The sequence below is a fragment of the Malus domestica genome, chromosome 03 (genome assembly GCF_042453785.1).
Source record: "Malus domestica chromosome 03, GDT2T_hap1".
Classification (NCBI taxonomy): Eukaryota; Viridiplantae; Streptophyta; class Magnoliopsida; order Rosales; family Rosaceae; genus Malus; species Malus domestica.
This window is the reverse complement of record NC_091663.1, coordinates 32,805,125-32,825,012: the sequence shown is the minus strand read 5'-3', so window position 1 is coordinate 32,825,012 and position 19,888 is coordinate 32,805,125. Positions and strand designations below refer to the sequence as shown.

General features: G+C 39.7%; 1 protein-coding gene and 1 long non-coding RNA gene across 2 annotated transcripts; both read left to right on the top strand.

Annotated features, from left to right (window-relative positions):
- Nucleotides 1-4,674: 4,674 nt before the first annotated feature.
- Nucleotides 4,675-17,335, top strand: LOC103418191 (gamma-glutamyl hydrolase 2-like). Its single transcript, XM_029100276.2, has 10 exons — nucleotides 4,675-5,298; nucleotides 5,698-5,784; nucleotides 6,515-6,604; nucleotides 14,796-14,890; nucleotides 15,329-15,389; nucleotides 15,836-15,925; nucleotides 16,053-16,115; nucleotides 16,570-16,658; nucleotides 16,952-17,044; nucleotides 17,136-17,335. Exons 1-10 carry the CDS (start codon nucleotides 4,864-4,866, stop codon nucleotides 17,188-17,190), a joined length of 1,158 nt encoding a protein of 385 aa, XP_028956109.2. The 5' UTR covers nucleotides 4,675-4,863; the 3' UTR covers nucleotides 17,191-17,335.
- A 979-nt stretch (nucleotides 17,336-18,314) lies between these two features.
- LOC139194284 (uncharacterized) lies at nucleotides 18,315-19,241 on the top strand. The gene is made up of 3 exons (XR_011579045.1): nucleotides 18,315-18,386; nucleotides 18,461-18,585; nucleotides 19,084-19,241. It is a non-coding gene; the product is annotated as an uncharacterized lncRNA (long non-coding RNA).
- Nucleotides 19,242-19,888: the final 647 nt, after the last annotated feature.

Here is a 19,888-nt window from a genome sequence, read left to right as displayed (position 1 = left end):
ACCGCCACTTGGTTTTGCCAATTGGCGGAGATCCGACAGTTGGATCGTTCCGAAACTTTAGTATGTTATTCTAGAAGCATAATGTGGATCCTTGGAAGAAGTTGCGGATCAGAGATCTGATTTGTAGATCTTCTAGACCGAATTGCATAGACTTATGTGCGATGTAAGTTATGTATTGTATCAACGAGAATTCTGATATATGGTTTGATAATTGGTCACAGGCGCCGATCGTTTGTGACACCTCGATGTTCGTGCTAGGAAGTTGTAGCGCGGACTCCAGATGAGTGGATCTTTCCTTGCTCATCTTATGTGTCATGATTTATAATTCTATAAGTGCCCCTAAATAAAACTGAGAAATTTATGCCATGACATATATATATATATATATATATATTATAAAATACTATGAGATGGTTGAGTTTAGATTTCATCGTGATATATCCATGTGCGTATTACTATAAATGATTATTGTGAACTACGAATGGCTTGATCCCTGTTTAGGGTACGTAGGCAGTCTAACGAGACGTTAGAAGCAGCCATATAAGAAATGAGATTAAATAATCAAGATCATAGCCTTGTTTAAGGAATTGAGCAATGTGTGTGGGCTTTTGGTTTTAAGGATATATATATTTATATATACACTTGATGTTTTTCCCAGAAAATGCAATTAAATGATTTATACTTTAAAAATGCCATGCCTATTGAATAATGCTTAAATGATGAGTTGAATTGTTTGCATATATATATAATTGTGGTACTGTGAACGCTCTGAAGTGCAAAGGTGAACACAGGACACACAGGTAAGTTCAGGTAAGTTTAGGGAAATTCAAGTAAGTATACGATATTAGTGGAACTGATGAGATATGTGAAAAGATATGAATATGTCGTATAGGTCACTAGAGGTGACTCCGACTTATATGCTAGTCATGATTGATGAGATATGTGATGAGATATGAATATGTCGTATAGGTCACTAGAGGTGACTCCAACTTGCCATGATTGATGAGATATGTGAAGAGATATGAATATGTCGTATAGGTCACTAGAGGTGACTCCGACTTATATGCTAGCCATGATTGATGAGATATGTGAAGAGATATGAATATGTCGTATAGGTTACTAGAGGTGACTCTGACTTATATGCTAGCCATGATTGATGAGATATGTGAAGAGATATGAATATGTCGTATAGGTTACTAGAGGTGACTCTGACTTATATGCTAGCCATGATTGATGAGATATGTGAAGAGATATGAATATGTCGTATAGGTTACTAGAGGTGACTCCGACTTATATGCTAGCCATGATTGATGAGATATGTTATGAAATACTAATATGTCGTATAGGTCACTAGAGGTAATTCCAACTTGCATGCTAGTCATGATTGATAAGATATGAATATGTCGTATAGGTCACTAGAGGTGACTCCGACTTAGATGCTAGCCTATATATGGTGAAATGCTAGCATATATATAATGGATATACGTGATAAGCTAGCATATGTGGTGAATACGTGATAAGCTAGCAGACGTAATGAATATACGTGATGAGCTAGCATATGTGGTGAATATGTGATAAGCTAGCAGATGTAATGAATATGCGATAAGTTAGCATGTGATTATAAATATGTGAAGCATAACTTGAAATGATATATATATATATATATATATATTATATTTTTATATTCTAATTCTGGAAATTTTACAATCGTTGTAGGGAGGGGTTATAGAAATTTATATGGTTTCTATTAAAATTTTATCTACTGGGCCACTCACCTTTGTCTTGTCTTCACCCTCCAGGTCTTTTTAGCTGAGTCTTCTTATCGTCGAGGAATCGTGGCGATTCTTAGTATTGGAGATTATTTCAAGGGTACGATTCTTAATTCACTCTTCTGTACTTGCTTATGCTCTAACATCACGTGTGAAGTGAGTTCATTCCCGCTCACTAGTGCACTCTGGTATTTACGCACTCTTAGGTTTAAATTTACTCACAACATTTCCATATCATCACACTTTATGGCGTCGTCACCTTCCAGGTGTCGGCCAGCACAACTCGATTCAGAGTCCTAGTGGACCTTTCGGGTCGGGGTGTGTCACTCATTGTCAACCAAAATTCTATGAAATTACCAATTTAACCCTCTAATTAAAACATAACATGAATAAGAAATATGGGGCAGAAATGTAATTTTACACAACCAAATTTTGCTTTTTTTTTTAAAGTCTCACCTACATTTAATTTTGACATATCTCTAATTAAAAATAAAAATGAATAAAATATAAAATAAAAATTTCCCACTCTCACATTCTCTATCACTCTCTTCCTCTCTCCTTCTATTTCAAAAACAAAAATAAAAAAATTTCTCACATTTTGTATGTGCCCATATGCTAGTTAGCTACAAACAAAAGACTTATGCTTTACTTACTAATTACTTATGTGCATATTTTGACTTTGATGTTATACATGAAGTGATAAACAAACACGCATGACTATACTCACTACAAAGCTTGTAATACTCTGAATTCTGTTTTTTTTTTTTTTTAGAGTGAAATTCTAGATTAAAAAAAATGCTCTATGGAAAATCTTGGATGCATTTGATATATTGACGCAGTGACGTTACAATACACATAATTTATACCTCGTGTTGTAATTTAGTATTAAAATGACTCTTAGAAACTGAAACACATAATGAATTTATGATTGTGTTCTGTTTATTCTTGTTTGGGTTTAGGGTTGAACACGATCCGAATTTGAAAGGTTTTAACCTAAAATTATATTTCTCTCCGTGAGTGAGAGCAGAATCAACACAAGAGATTTTCCTCTTGCCGCCAACCCTAATTCCGATTAGGGTCGGTGGTAGCCCTTCCTTTTTCCTCTGCTTCCTCTTCCTTCTGCTTCTAGTGTTTTTCTCTGCTTTCCTTCCTATTTTGCTTTCCCTTTTCACCCTATTTTCACAAGTACATCTGCTGCCCTCAGATCAGATCTTCCATCCATCCATAGACATGTTCTTATTTTGGCTCCACCAACTCCATTTCCGTTCCGATCTGCAATCAATTTTGACTGCGAAGTGATGCAGTCTTCAACTGAGAAGGTGCGTAGAGATTCGGCGTTTTCACCGGCTTGGGTGGCAACAACACCTCCTTCTCTCTGTCTGCCATTTTTGGTTATGCTGCCTGTGGCGATCCCACGGGATTCTTTGGTTTCTCTCAATCAGTGGTTGCGATCGGTGAGATGGTATCTATTGGAAGGTGAAATCCATCTTCTTTCCTTCTATGAGATGTGGGTTCCTAACGAAAGTTGGTGGTGTAGGCTCCTGACCATTGTGGTCGGTGCTTTTGGCAGTGCCGTTGAAGGAAAGCAGTTAGGGTTAATTTCTGTTTTTTTTTTTTTTTTTTTTGGGTATTTGAGTTAGTAATACTATTGAGATCCCTTTTTTTGCTTGTGTGGTTATTGTATATGGAACTCAATTTATGTAATTAATTGTGTTGTGGTAATATAGTAACCTTTGACCAAAAAAAAAAAAATCAAACTGCAAAACTTAATAACTAATTTAGGGGGTGTATTCAATTGAGAATGTGAGAGATTTTAATGGATTTTTATGGAGTTTAATTGATTTGTAGAGATTCCATATAAAATTTTGATTCAATTCCCTCAAAATCTCATGTGAAGAGGTGAGATTTGTAGATAATTAAAATACATTACGAAATCTATCTAATTCCCTCTAATTCCTCAACTTTCTCAAATTCTTTAAAATCAATTTCTAATTGAATATACCTGGAATATTATAAACTTCTTTAAAATCTTAATTGAATACACCTGGATTTCTAAGGATTTTAATAAACTATTTTAAAATTCTAATTGAATACAACTAGAATTTCAGAGAATCACTTAAAATCCTGATTGAATGCCCATAGATTCATTAAAAGAATTAAAATCTTTTAAAATCCCAATTGAATACACCCCCTTAATCAATTCACCACTCAAACATCTCCGCAGATTCATCCTCAGAAGTATATTAAAGGTAAATTTGTTTATTAATGTCAAATCCAGTAATAAATGACTCCAGATTATTGATGATAAGATGGCCAAATTGGGCTCTTTAAAAGTATCTTGGAATTAGGGCTTCTAACGAAGTTAGGCTCTCTTTGAGTTATAGGCTTTTATGGGTTTAGATGTTGTTGTTGTTTGGTTGAATTTGGGGCCTGTTTCACCCCATGGGTTTGGGCATACTTTTGCTGTATGAAATTGCTTACTTGAGCATAAAATTGATTATGAAAATGTCGCATATGAAAATTTCCTTACTAGTTTAAAGTTCAAATTTTCACCAAAAAAATTCAAATAAAAGAATGTGCTTGTTGGATTTCATTGTTGTATATACTATTTATCTTGTTTTGCTTACGTGAAGATTTTGAACGAAACTAGACTAAATTAAGCATAACCAAACCAAACATATTTAACATTGTAGTTTTCAAGTTTATGATGAATCAAATCGAACTTAACTGTTCCCGCTTCTAAACAAAAGAATAATTAGTGAAAAATGATCAAGTACTACATTCAAACACGAGTTTAATTTAACCAAACTAGCCAACACGGATCTGTTATTCATATACACTCAAGTTCGAATACTCTTTATAATTTGAATTAGTTCAAAGTAAAGTAAAAAAAGTTAAGTATACTATATCTACCGTCTCATTAATCCAATGCCTAATTGTGATTATGTGATCTGTAAGACATGAGAACATTTTTGTTGGCTTCCTTTCACGTAACTATCACCACTCAATGTCATAGTACCTTCCTTCCTCCTCTTCCTTCCTCTTTTCCAGATTGCCGTACTAAAACGTTTCCTAGGCACAGTTCTTCCCCTAAATGCCCTCCAGCTTCCTCACTAATTCCACGTCCACCCCAACACCCGACCCTTCCGAGTCCACCTCCTCCGACGTCCAAACCGCCGCCGTCTCACCAAAAACGACACCGGCAGAGATGTGGAGCTACCTCTGGATTGCTTTCCTAATCTCCTTGTCCAAAGAGCTGAGCTTGGCCAAGGCCCAGGTGCCGGTTCTCTTGCAGAGTCAACTCGGAACATCGGACTCGTCCTCGTCCAAGTGTACGGCCCCCGACCCCAAGGTCAACTACCGGCCGGTGATCGGTATCCTGAGCCACCCTGGCGACGGCGCTTCTGGCCGGCGGAGCAACGCCTCCACGGCGTCGTATATCGCAGCTTCTTACGTCAGGTTCGTTGAATCGGCTGGAGCTCGTGTTATTCCTCTCATCTACAACGAGCCTCCCGATATACTTTTCCAGGTGATCTCCATAACAAATCGAGCTTTTTATAGAAGTTGCTTCTGTGTTGCTTACGTAAAAGCTGCTTTTCAAAGAAGCACATCATGGGTTGAGTTAACTTTACTCGGAAGAAGTGCTTAAATTTTCAAAAGCCTTAAAATTGGCATATGATATATGTATAGGCTCTTTTGTTTTAGCTGGAGAAACCACATTTATAAAAACGACCCAGTATTTGTATTGGCCTTTCTAATCGAAATTCGGAAGCTTTCTTTTGTTTTTGGGGCTAAGAATAAAAAATTGAAGCTGGTGTGAATACTGGCTGTTCATTTATTCAAGTTCCAATATGTGTGCATATATAAACTAAGCCGGCCTGTAGCGGTGATTTTGTTATGTTGCTCACTATATAATGCTGCTTTGCAGAAGCTTGACCTCGTCAATGGCGTGCTTTTCACCGGAGGATGGGCTAAAAGTGGTTTGTACTATGACGTTGCCGAGAGAATATTTAAGGTAATTTAGTGCTTGATATAGTAACCCTTTAGTGTATGATCTACACTAACATTATAGTCCTGGTTTGCCAAGCAGACCATTTAAATCTAACTTTTATATACTACGGGGTCAATTTTCTGCTAAACAAACAGAAGACTACTTTCTACATAGAAAATTGGTCATTGCAGAACATGCCTCAACCCCTTGATGTGCTTTAGTTGCTCCTCTGGACTCAGTTTTATGAACAAAAAAACACTCCAACCTTTCGTTCAAACTTAAATTGATCTAAATCGTTACTCGATCAGTTTAGTATTGGCGGGACATGGCAGCATAAGAATCATGATTCTTAATAGGGTTTTGGTTTTTAGAGGTCAAAATTGACATCATACCAATCCCAATATCATGTCATTGCCCATGATCATCAGCATGAAGGATCATTCTCTGTTTGCCAGCCAACACTAGGCAAAAGAAAATTTGATAGATACTCGTTAGATGGAATGGTCAGCCTAACCACTAAATAGCGGTTTAGAGGTCAAAGTTCAATCTTTTTGCATTAGATTTAGAAACATGACAGTCATCGTTGGCTAACCTAAGATGCTTCAGGGCTCTCTGCATCATAAAGATTTCCAGTAAATTCTCTTAGGATAGTTTCATTGCTTCTCTTAAGAATTTAGTTTCATTGCTTTTCTCAAGAATTCGTCCATAGTTCCATTCCATGTTTATTAGCTACGTTTGTATCTGTTTTCTGCAGAAAATTATAGAGAAGAATGATGCTGGAGATCATTTTCCATTATACGCCATCTGCTTAGGTTTTGAACTTCTAGCAATGATCATCAGCAAGGTAAACTATCTTTCTCAAAGTACATTGTTTTTCCCTAAGAATTCAGCCTCATCCTTCAAATTGCATTTCTTTCACCTTTTTGAATGCATAAATGCCTAAGTAGCCACTGTAAATGATCAAATTTGTACATTTTGGCGCTTTAAATGATTCAATTTCTAAAAGAAGCAAAACCAGCACATCTGTTTTTTAGGGCGACAATTGCAATTCAAAACTATTTTACCACGTGCCTTGTTTCTTCGTTTGAGAATGGCCTTTCTTGGTTTCTTTAGTGGGCATACAACTTGAGACTATGAAAAGAATAGTCTTTAGTGAGGGTGCATCCATTTACAACTTGACATCCAACATTGAAATATGCAATAACAGTTCAATTTCCTTTATTAAAATTCTCACAGTATTCCTTTCAATCTGAATCACCTTAGTCATGTCAATTAGTTGTAGTCTACTTTTAACTCGTCGAGTTTTTTTTTTTTTTTAATCCTTATTGATGCATCATTCTTAATATATTTTTCCCAATTTTATGATTTACACAACTTTCTTTCTTCCTTCTACAACAACAACAACAACAACAAAGCCTTTTCCCACTAAGTGGGGTCGGCTATATGAATCCTAGAACGCCATTGCGCTCATTTGTGTCATGTCCTCCGTTAGATCCAAGTACTCAAGTCTTTTCTTAGGGTCTCTTCCAAAGTTTTCCTAGGTCTTCCTCTACTCCTTCGGCCCCGAACCTCTGTCCCGTAGTCACATTTTCGAACCGGAGCGTCAGTTTGCCTTCTTTGCACATGTCCAAACCACCGGAACCGATTTTCTCTCATATTTCCTTCAATTTTGGCTACTCCTACTTTACCTCGGATATCCTAATTCCCAATCTTATCCTTTCTCGTGTGCCCATACATCCCACGAAGCATCCTCATCTCCGCTACACCCATTTTGTGTACGTTGATGCTTCACCGCCCAACATTCTGTGCCATACAACATCGCTGGCCTTATTGCCGTCCTATAAAATTTTCCCTTGAGCTTCAGTGGCCTACGACGGTCACACAACACGCCGGATGCACTCTTACACTTCATCCATCCAGCTTGTATTCTATGGTTGAGATCTCCATCTAATTCTCCGTTCTCTTGCAAGATAGATCCTAGGTAGCGAAAACGGTCACTTTTTGTGATCTTCGCTAGATTGCTCCGGTCATTAGTGTGGATAAGTATATAAATGGATAGAGATAGGAAAGCAAACACAAGATGTACGTGGTTCACCCAGATTGGCTACGTCCACGGAATAGAGGAGTTCTCATTAATTGTGAAGGGTTTACACAAGTACATAGGTTCAAGCTCTCCTTTAGTGAGTACAAGTGAATGATTTAGTACAAATGACATTAGGAAATATTGTGGGAGAATGATCTCGTAGCCACGAAACTTCTAAGTACCGGAGTGTGGTATCGTCTTGACTTGCCTTATCTGTCTCATAGGTAGATGTGGCATCTTCTTTGGAAGTACTCTTCCTCCATCCAGGGGTGGTATCTGTAACTGGTGGAGATGCACAAGGTAATGTATCAATTTCACTTGAAGCTTACTTGTAGTTTCATGCTTGGTCAAGCGAGATACAAACCATGTAGTAGGAGTCCCCCAAGTCGCCGAGCTGGGGGATCTGCTGAAAGAGGTGACAGACAAGGTAAGCAATCAGAGCTCCGGCTGATTGTTCACATTCTCCCTATCTTGCAGGCAGCATGAAGGATAAAGAGAAGAAAAATGAGGAGAGATGATATGGGATACTTTTGCTTTTGAAGAAGTAACTTTCCACAGGCTTATTCTTGAACTGGGCTGGAGGGTTTTCTGGTTTCCTCCAGAGTATAAGGCCGACTGAAGAATTTGAGGGTCAAAACAAGTCCATCAAATCTAGAGTACGTTCGACCCTGCTGATATGGGATACTTTTGCTTTTGATAGAGTAGTGGATGTATCGGCACGTGTGCTGTTACGCTTGTCTCCACATGCTTCCTTGTATCCTTCTCACTTGCCCTATCTGTTCCTCAGGCAGATGCGGTATCTTCCCTGGAAGCATAAGATGTTGAAGATGAGTACTCGAGAGCAATGCCAGGTAAGTAATCAGGTAAGGGGTTCCAGGCAGTCAGTTCCTGGCTGGAAGCTTGATTCCAAGTGTTGACTGATTGCTCTCTTTCTCCTTGTCTTGCAGGTAAGAACAAGGCCAAAGGAAAAGACAGGGAAAAAGCATGATATGGGATACTCTTGCTTTTAACCCTGATGATATGAGATATTCTTGCTCTAGTATAGCTTGTTTACAGAGGTATTATCGGGGGGAAAGAAAGCTGAATATTTCGAAAGGCTTTGTTGGGAGTGCCCTCTCAGATAAGAGAAAGGGTTGAGCATTTTTGCAGGTCTGCCTGCCCGTTAGGGATGGAAGTCGACATATATAGGAGTCTCCCTAACATCAAGTAATAATGCTATTCCTTTACCCTGCTTGGTTATAGCACGGTAGTGGGAGCTGCCAGCTTCACATGTTTTAACTCTGTCAGAGCACTTTGAAAAAGTGGTTTGTGGTATCTGGAAAGTTGATGTTGCGTGTGAAGATTACAGACCTGTCGGGGGTCTGGCTCTCGAGATTCGGAGAACGATGCCTCTTCGATTTTTGAGAAAGCAATCCTGCTGGGGGTCTGGCTCTCGAGATTCGGAGAGCGGTGTCTCTTCGATTTTTGAGAAAGTAATCATGTTGGGAGTCTGGCTCTCGAGATTCGGAGGGCCGTGCCTCTTCGATTTTGGAGCAAGCAATCTTGTTGGGAGTGTTTTCTCGAATGTGAGTAAAGGTTGGGCATGTTTGCTAGTCTACCTTGCCACGAAGCACAGAGGTTGACACACAGGGACTTTCCAATTATCCAGCAGTGGTACTGTTCGATTTTGGAGCAAGCAATCTTGTTGGGAGTGTTTTCTTAAATGTGAGTAAAGGTTGGGCATGTTTGCTAGTCTACCTTGCCACGAAGCACAAAGGTTGACACACAGGGACTTTCCAATTATCCAGCAGTAGTACTGTTCCTTTACCCTCTCTTCGATTTTTGAGAAAGTAACCATGTTGGGAGTCTGGCTCTCGAGATTCGGAGGGCGGTGCCTCTTCGATTTTGGAGCAAGCAATCTTGTTAGGAGTGTTTTCTCGAATGTGAGTAAAGGTTGGGCATGTTTGCTAGTCTACCTTGCCACGAAGCACAGAGGTTGACACACCGGGACTTTCCAATTATCCAGCAGTGGTACTGTTCCTTTACCCTTGTAGGTAATAATATGGTAGCTAGACCTTCAAAATTTATGTGTCTAAACTTTGTTAGTGTTGTTTCTTTGCAATTCTTTTACCCTTCTTGGTCAGAGCGATGTAGTGGGAGCTGCAAGCTTCACGTGTCTCAACTTTGTCAGAGAACTTTGGCAAAGTTATGGCAAAGTTATCTGTGGTACCCATGAGCTACTGTTGCGCGTGGGAAGTGGGTGATTGAACAGTACGATTCATGTGCTTTCTACTTCGCCAGAAATCTTCGACAGAATGCCCATAATTTTCGCAAAACTGAGTGTGCGTGTGACAGGTGCTGACAAGGCTGGAAAAGTAGGTGCCTCTTCGATTTCTGAAATCGGCCCTCGTGATCTCTGAGCAGCCCAGCTTTTGAGAAAGCAAGCCTCTTCGATTTCTGAGATCGGCCTTTGTGGTCTTTGAGCAGCCCAGCTTTTGAGAAAGCAAACACCTCTTCGATTTCTGAGATCGACCCTCGTGGTCTCTGAGCAGCCCAGCTTTTGAGAAAGCAAACGCCTCTTCGATTTCTGAGCAGGCGCCTCTTCGATTTCTGAAGCTTCGTCGAGTGCAGATTTTTATAGGGGCTGACATTAAGTTCCAAAGCACACTTGAATATCCACCAGTAGAAGCTCCATTCTTGCACTTCTAAGATCTTGATTTGTCCGACCTCTTCTCTCTTCAACACCTTTGAAAATGTCTGGCCCCTCCGACCGTCGTTTTGACTTGAACCTTGTTGAAGAGGCAGCCCCGCCTTCTCCAGACAACATATGGCGCCCATCCTTCGTCTCCCCTACTGGTCCTCTTACCGTTGGGGATTCCATGATGAAGAATGATATGACCGCTGCGGTAGTGGCCAGAAATTTTCTCACTCCCAAAGATAACAGACTACTTTCCAAACGGTCTGATGAGTTGTCTGTTAAGGATTCTCTGGCTCTCAGTGTTCAGTGTGCAGGTTCTGTGTCTAATATGGCCCAACGCCTATTTGCTCGAACCCGCCAAGTTGAATCATTGGCGGCTGAAGTGATGAGTCTCAAACAGGAGATTAGAGGGCTCAAGCATGAGAATAAACAGTTGCACCGGCTCGCACATGACTATGCTACAAACATGAAGAGGAAGCTTGACCAGATGAAGGAATCTGATGGTCAGGTTTTACTTGATCATCAGAGATTTGTGGGTTTGTTCCAAAGGCATTTATTGCCTTCGTCTTCTGGGGCTATACCGCGTAATGAAGCTCCAAATGATCAATCTCGGATGCCTCCTCCTTCTAGGGTTTTGTCCAGTACTGAGGCTCCGAATGATCCCCCTCCGGTGCCTTCTCTTTCTGGGGCTCTACCGACTGCTGAGACTTCTCCTAAGCAACATTTGTGAAGGCTCCCTCTTGTTTGTTTATTTTGACTCAAGTATATGTACATATTTGTAACTTATCGGGGATATCAATAAATAAGCTTTCCTTCATTTCAACGTATTGTGTTAAATACACCAAAGCCTTCTTCGCTAAGTTCTTTGAATTTTCTTTTGTTGAAGCTTGTATGTTGAAGCTTTGTGAGTGGAGCATATAGGTTGAGGTAGTGTTCCCTTAATTTCCCGAGTGAGGAAAACTTCTCGGTTGGAGACTTGGAAAATCCAAGTCACTGAGTAGGATCGGCTATATGAATCTTAGAACGCCATTGTGTTCTGTCCTGTGTCATGTCCTCCGTTAGATCCAAGTACTCTAAGTCTTTTCTTAGGGTCTCTTCCAAAGTTTTCCTAGGTCTTCCTCTGCCCCTTCGGCCCTGAACCTCTGTCCCATAGTCGCATCTTCTAATCGGAGCGTCAGTAGGCCTTCTTTGCACATGTCCAAACCACCGTAACCGATTTTCTCTCATCTTTCCTTCAATTTCAGCTACTCCTACTTTACCCCGGATATCCTCATTCCTAATCTTATCCTTTCTCGTGTACCCACACATCCAACGAAGCATCCTCATCTCCGCTACACCCATTTTGTGTACGTGTTGATGCTTCACCGCCCAACATTCTGTGCCATACAGCATCGCCGGCCTTATTGCCGTCCTATAAAATTTTCCCTTGAGCTTCAGTGGCATACGGCGGTCACACAACACGCTGGATGCACTCTTCCACTTCATCCATCCAGCTTGTATTCTATGGTTGAGATCTCCATCTAATTCTCCGTTCTTTTGCAAGATAGATCCTAGGTAACGAAAACGGTCGCTCTTTGGTATTTCTTGATCTCCGATCCTCACCCCTAACTCGTTTTGGCCTCCATTTGCACTGAACTTGCACTCCATATATTCTGTCTTTGATCGACTTAGGCGAAGACCTTTAGATTCCAACACTTCTCTCCAAAGGTTAAGCTTTGCATTTACCCCTTCCTGAGTTTCATCTATCAACACTATATCGTCTGCGAAAAGCATACACCAAGGAATATCACCTTGAATATGTCCTGTTAACTCATCCATTGCCAACGCAAAAAGGTAAGGACTTAAGGATGAGCCTTGATGTAATCCTACAGTTATGGGAAAGTTTTCGGTTTGTCCTTCATGAGTTCTTACGGCAGTCTTTGCTCCTTCATACATATCCTGTATAGCTTGGATATATGCTACTCGTACTCCTTTCTTCTCTAAAATCCTCCAAAGAATGTCTCTTGGGACCCTATCATACGCTTTTTCCAAATCTATAAAGACCATGTGTAAATCCTTTTTCCCATCTCTATATCTTTCCATCAATCTTCGTAAGAGATAGATTGCCTCCATGGTTGAGCGCCCTGGCATGAACCCGAATTGGTTGTCCGAAACCCGTGTCTCTTGCCTCAATCTATGCTCAATGACTCTCTCCCAGAGCTTCATTGTATGACTCATTAGCTTAATTCCCCTATAGTTCATGCAATTTTGTACATCGCCCTTATTCTTGTAGATAGGCACCAAAGTGCTCATTCGCCACTCATTCGGCATCTTCTTCGTTTTCAAAATCCTATTGAAAAGGTCAGTGAGCCATGTTATACCTGTCTTTCCCAAAACTTTCCACACTTCGATTGGTATATCGTCTGGGCCTACTGCTTTTCTATGCTTCATCTTCTTCAAAGCTACACCCACTTCTTCCTTCCGGATTCTACGATAAAAAGAGTAGTTTCTACACTCTTCTGAGTTACTCAACTCCCCTAAAGAAGCACTCCTTTCATGTCCTTCATTGAAAAGATTATGAAAATAACTTTTCCATCTGTCTTTAACCGCGTTCTCTGTAGCAAGAACCTTTCCATCCTCATCCTTGATGCACCTCACTTGGTTTAGGTCCTTTGTCTTCTTTTCCCTTGCTCTAGCTAGTTTATAGATATCCAACTCTCCTTCTTTGGTATCTAGTCGCTTATACATATCGTCATAAGCCGCTAACTTAGCTTCTCTCACAGCTTTCTTCGCCTCTTGCTTCGCTTTTCTATACCTTTCACCATTTTCATCGGTCCTATCCTTGTATAAGGCTTTACAACATTCCTTCTTAGCCTTCACCTTTGCTTGTACCTCCTCATTCCACCACCAAGATTCCTTTTGGTGTGGGGCAAAGCCCTTGGACTCTCCTAATACCTCTTTTGCTACTTTTCGGATACAACTAGCCATGGAATCCCACATTTGGTTAGCTTCCCCCTCTCTATCCCACACACACTGGGTGATTACTTTCTCTTTGAAAATGGCTTGTTTTTCTTCTTTTAGATTCCACCATCTAGTCCTTGGGCACTTCCAAGTCTTGTTCTTTTTTCTCACTCTTTTGATATGTACATCCATCACCAACAAGCGATGTTGATTAGTCACGCTCTCTCCTGGTATAACTTTGCAATCCTTACAAGTTATACGATCCCCTGTCCTCATTAGAAGAAAATCTATTTGTGTTTTTGACGACCCACTCTTGTAGGTGATCACATGTTCTTCTCTCTTCTTAAAGAAGGTGTTGGCTAAGAAGAGATCATATGCCATTGCAAAATCCAAGATAGCTTCCCCATCCTCGTTTCTCTCCCCAAAACCATGGCCACCATGAAAACCTCCATAGTTGCCTGTCTCCCTGCCCACGTGTCCATTTAAATCTCCTCCTATAAATAACTTCTCCGTCTGAGCAATTCCTTGCACCAAGTCTCCAAGGTCTTCCCAAAATTTCTCCTTCGAACTCGTATCCAACCCTACTTGAGGTGCGTACGCACTAATCACATTGATAAGTTCTTGTCCTATTACAATCTTGATTGCCATGATTCTATCTCCTACCCTCTTGACATCTACAACATCTTGTGTCAAGGTCTTGTCCACGATGATGCCAACACCGTTTCTCATTCTATTTGTGCCCGAATACCATAGTTTAAACCCTGAGTTTTCTAGATCCTTTGCCTTACGACCAACCCACTTAGTTTCTTGTAGGCACATAATATTTATCCTTCTCCTCACCATAACTTCTACTACTTCCATAGATTTTCCCGTCAAGGTTCCTATATTCCACGTTCCTAAACGCATTTTGCTCTCTTGAACTCTACCCTTCTGTCCTAGCTTCTTCACCCTTCCCCGTCTAATAGGATCAAAGTACTTCTTTTGTGTGTCCCGTGTAAAGTTGATAGGAGCATATGCTCCCAAACAACTTTGAGTGGAGTCGTTCGAAAAGAAGTTTCTATAGCCCCCTTGCTCATTTAACACTGTATCCGGGTGCCGATGGAGATACAGCGACCCTTGCTCACTTATCACTGTGCTCAGGCCACACAGCACGCCACTTACAGGTGACGCCCTAACTTTAGCGCGATTTCGTTCTGGATTCATTTTCATAAGGATTCGACGTGATCATGGAGTGCCGGCTGTCGACTACCTGACGCCCTCCCCCTCCTCCTTTATCCGGGCTTGGGACCGGCAATGTAAGATAAACTTACACGGCGGAGTTTTTCTTCCTTCTAGAACAAGAAAATTCTGGAGTCATTCAGTGCAGTAGATGCGGCCTCAACTTTACAATTTACTGAGAACGCCGTTATTGAAGGAACTGTTTTTCAAAGGTATAAATCTTGGAATGTGGTTTTCCTGACTCAATTTTTTTTTTGGGGGGGGGGGGAGGATTCTAATCTATCTTCTGTATTTTTTTGTTTGATTCTTATAAAATTAAATATCTATCTTTATGAAAAACCCAACCATCATTAGAGTTGGCTTCCCTGCAGCTAGCATGCTCATCACAGATTTTAAAGAGGAACATTCCCTTAAATAGGACTGAACACGAGAAATTTATGTACTTCAGCCTAATCAGTAGGGTTAAGCGGAGTAGACATCAATAGAGCATGCTAGACATCATCTTTGTCTGATCTTTATGACCTTCGTTCTAATTATTAAGGAGGAGGGTTGATGTTCTATGAATTTGTATGGAAGTTTCTTATGTGTTACTGTACATCCAGGGTGATTTAACTTCTTCAGCCACTAAATTAATTTTTTTACTTTTGCAGATTTCCTCCGGACTTGCTTAAGAAGTTGAGTACAGATTGTCTTGTAATGCAAAACCATAAAGTGAGTTCTAATCTGAAGGCTCCTTCCTTGAAGCTAGACATAGTTATCAAATATATCATTTATGCATGGTTTGATCCTGAATTATCAAATCGAAAACCATTTACTTGGTCAAATCTTATAATTGTTCAGTTTGTTTTTTCATTTAGCAAAGGCAAAACCACTTCAAAACATATATAATTAACTTCGGTTGAGAAGTTTAGATTGTTTCATTATGATTCTGAGTTTGTCGAGTCATCGACAAGATTGATGAGACAAATGACTGTGTTTTGAGAATATCTTGGATTATGAGTAATTATGAGTTTCATTCTTTCTGTTTACTGTTTGATTTATGCTTCTCGTACCATGCATTTTGTTTTTCTGCTGCTCTTATCCATATGGTTATGCTTATGCTTAGAAAGCATGGTTTAGGTTATCTAACATAAGTTTGTAATGATTCCACGCAACAGTATGGTATCTCACCAGAGAGGCTTATCGAGAACGAGAATCTGTCGAGTTTCTTTAAGATCTTGACAACTTGTACGGATGAAGATGATAAGGTACTGAATGTAATTATCTCGTTTGGTTATGTGGTTTCATCATGTTATGAAACATCTCTCTAGTCAAGTTCCCCAATTCATTTTATTCCCCAGAAGATTCTAACTGCTGCAATAACACTAATGCCAGGTCTATGTGTCCACAGCACACGCATACAACTATCCTGTGACTGCCTTCCAATGGCATCCAGAGGTATTACCACAATATTTCTTTCGTCGTCTTTAATGCTACCATTAACTCTAAATTTAGCAATATAAGCAACAGCACAATAACAGTGTTTGGATATGGAACCATCTCGAGGCTCTTTATATTTGAATATGCATCTGCAAGGATTTCTACGTAAGATGTATTCACAACCTTGTGGAGGAGAGGCTACTATTGTGTAATTATCAAAGTTTGCTCTTCGTACCATCTTTGTATGAAAGATTGGCACATAAAACACTAATTAGTTCTACTTAAGACACTTCCAATATTACTATATTTGTGTTCTTAAGAAAGATTTTCAATAATTATAACCGTGGAACCTGTACAATTTTGCATAACGAAGAATTGGGAAAAGCAAAAGACCTTTGAGAAAATCTGGACTTATTAGATTATTCCGACGGATTTGTTTCAAGTATGAGAAGACTAACTAATTAAGATGCAGAAAAATGCTTTCGAATGGGGCTTACCAATGATTCCGCACTCAGAGGATGCTATTCAAGTGACCCAGCACGCTGCAAACTTCTTGGTCAGGTTAGGGCTCCTTCTGTATCTGTCTTTTAGTTCTAAGTAAACCGCTGTGCGTTTCAACTTTGTCTGGAGGGCAGAGGTAGAAAAAAAAAATGGAAAATTTAAGGTTTAGAGTCTTCAGATAACCGCATTATTTGTTTATTCAATTATCGAGGTTCTACTGTATTAACAACTTTTCACGGTGTCATATTTCAGAATTCAGGATATGCATCTACAACTTTAAAATTCACTTAAGTTTATTCAACCGGAATGATTGCGGACCCAAAACTTAGTCTAATTTTGAATTTGTGATGCAGTGAGGCAAGGAAGTCATTAAACAGACCGCCTGTCCGGGAAGTCCTTGACAATCTCATCTACAACTTCAGTCCCACTTTTTGTGGGAAGGCTGGGTAAACCAAAAACTGAACTTCAAACTGCATTATTATTTTGGATTTATGCATGGATTTATTAACTTGGTTGTCCTACGCTTTCCGATTGCAGGAGGGGATTCGACGAAGTTTACATCTTTACGCAACCTTCACTCGCTCATTTGTAAATTAAACGTATGTGTCGAAACTGTATGGACAATGGAAATGAAATGTAAACATTGTATTTACAGGACATTAGCACTCTCATGAGTGTAAAACCTGTTTGTAATTTACATGTCACCAGATTATTTATTAAATAATCACTACTCGGCAGTCCGGTGTATATATAAAGTGGCAACAAGAATATTGCTTGTATCCCAAGTTAGAATTTTTTCCAAGTTCCAGGTACATGAGAGATGTTTCCGTGTACCTGGAACAGGAGCCAGTAGAATTGCACGATACTCTTCACTACAGCTAGACATTGGAATCCAGAGAAGTTATGGAAGTTTCTGTGCAAACTTAATTAGTGTTTACTTGTGTCACATAACATAACACGGTAGACTTGCAGCTTCATCACATGAATTAGGTTCATCTCTGATACGCACTTGTGAGTTCACTGGCTATAACTAGTTTCGCTGTATCACTCAATCACACTACTATGCCTCGGTCACACACACGCACACCCCGGTTAGCCCAGGTGGTGAGAGAGGGAGAGCGGGATAATGAATTAGGATTTCATCGTTTGATTCTTTATGATAGAAGAGGAAAAAGTGTTGCTTGAACTTATATTCTCACAGTTTTTTTTTTTTTTAACTTCGTTTTTTAGGAGAAAACCTTTTGGGGGGACAAGTTTCAAATTACATCACGTGTTATTTGTTAAATCTTCTTCCATTCAATGGGGATAGGAGCCAAGAGTGAGTTCTTGCCCAGAAGTGTGAACTAAACGATTTACCATTAGAGCATTTTACACAGGAATAACACGGGTTGAACAAAATTTTACTGCTTTCTTGTTATGCAGTGAGACAAATCTTTTACTTGCCTTAATTACCAAGCTGAAAGAGTTTATGCTCTTTAGTTTATTGTTAAAAGGGTTTTTGTATTCATAAAAAAGACGTAATTTTTTGGGGATTTAATGATGGGTTAGGTTCAGGAATGCAATAAGCTTGGAAACCGCTCTCAGTCAAGCGTTGATACTGAATTGTTACTTCTGTGTTTCGTTGACAAAACGAAATTTCTTGGTGGGAATTTGAGTTGAGATGTGTTTAACCTCATATGAATTCATAATATTGTCTAAAGTAAGTTTCTTCCGGTGCTCAACTGTGCTATAGGTTTCGTACAAGTGGCTGAGTCGAAATTACTTTGTGTCTTCCAATGCTGCAAAGAGGTATAGGAACTGTCTTTAAATATTTCCCGGGTTGCATTTTTTGTTTACAGGTGATTGAAAGTTGTTTTGTATAGGTTACTCCAGGAGTTTGTTGAAAATCATGGAAATGGGTTCGAATTGGTGTATGTTTTGGCTGGCTGGTTGAAGAGCGATCCTTCGAGCTACCATACAAGGCTTGTTTCTGGGCCTAAACTTGCAGGTAACATTTATTTGTAAGAAAGTATGTATGTTTGCTTGTGATATTTTCAACTAAAATCGAAAAGGGGTAGGGAGCATCCAATTATATTCCTTTTAGATAGAATATGATGATTTAAGTCAATGGCGTCTTTTCTGGTTGTATTAGATGCAATAGAACATGTTGAGAGAGAGTGAGAGCAGTAGTTTGGAGGGTTAGATTCCCAATAGGATGACATACATAGACTTACGCGGACATGAGTTATGGTTGACACAGTATGGAAGCTATTATATTTTTGAGCGTATTCATCCTTTCATGAGCTATGTAACAATGGTTTCAGTTTTTTAATTTTTAATTTTTAATTTTTTAAGATGTGCTTGTTGAAATCTAAGATAATTGTTCATGCTTTTCCTTGGTCCGTCTCATCATCTTTTTGTCAACATTCAGACTTAGCTTGTCTCATCATTACACATCCGGGAAGTGGAAATATTATGGAATTCATGTCTGTCAAATTATATGCAGAAGCAAAAGAAGAATTTGATGGCAACTGCTCGGTCGGGGTTTATAGTGTGCAAGCTTGCATCCCAAAGGATCCAGCTGCATTGTGGAATGCTGAATTTGTGCAAGCAGAAAAGCTCTCTAAGCAGGCTCCTATGGTTGAGAATTGCTTGAGAGATAACAGGTATATTTCGTTCTGTTTTACTCATATAAATAAAAGGTTTGTGTTTGTACCATACTTGACCAATCCCGAAACTACTGAGTACTGGTCAACGTTATACCATCAAGGACCCAGAAGAGTTTCCGTCCAATCAGAAGGCCAATCACAGCACGACACGTGTCGACATCAGAAGCCAATCACAACACGACACGTGTCAATGTCAGAATGAAACTAGAAACTCTCTTCTATAAATAGAGATCATTCTCTCACAATATTTCCGAATGTCATTTGTACTAAATCATTCACTAGTACTCACTAAAGGAGAGCTTGAACCTATGTACTTGTGTAAACCCTTCACAATTAATGAGAACTTATCTACTCCGTGGACGTAGCTAATCTGGGTGAACCACGTACATCTTGTGTTTGCTTCCCTGTCCCTATCCATTTACATATTTGTCCACACTAGTGACCGAAGCAATCTAACGAAGGTCATAAACTTAACATTTTCTGTTGTACCAAAGTCCTCACTGATTTTGTGCATCAACATTTGGCGCCGTCTATGGGAACGACACTTATTCCCACTCTCTTCAGCTTTGCCAAGCTGGTTTCCACCATTCGTACACTCTCTTTTGACCAGACATCCCTCTCCAACATAGGGAGTGAAGGAAG

Excerpts from the sequence above, each read along its gene's own strand:
- LOC103418191 (XM_029100276.2), top strand. The coding sequence starts at position 4,864 with ATGCCCTCCAGCTTCCTCACTAATTCCACGTCCACCCCAACACCCGAC. Across the intron at positions 5,785-6,514 it reads TTGCCGAGAGAATATTTAAG|AAAATTATAGAGAAGAATGA; the intron begins GTAATTTAGTGC and ends TGTTTTCTGCAG. Across the intron at positions 15,390-15,835 it reads TTGTAATGCAAAACCATAAA|TATGGTATCTCACCAGAGAG; the intron begins GTGAGTTCTAAT and ends TCCACGCAACAG.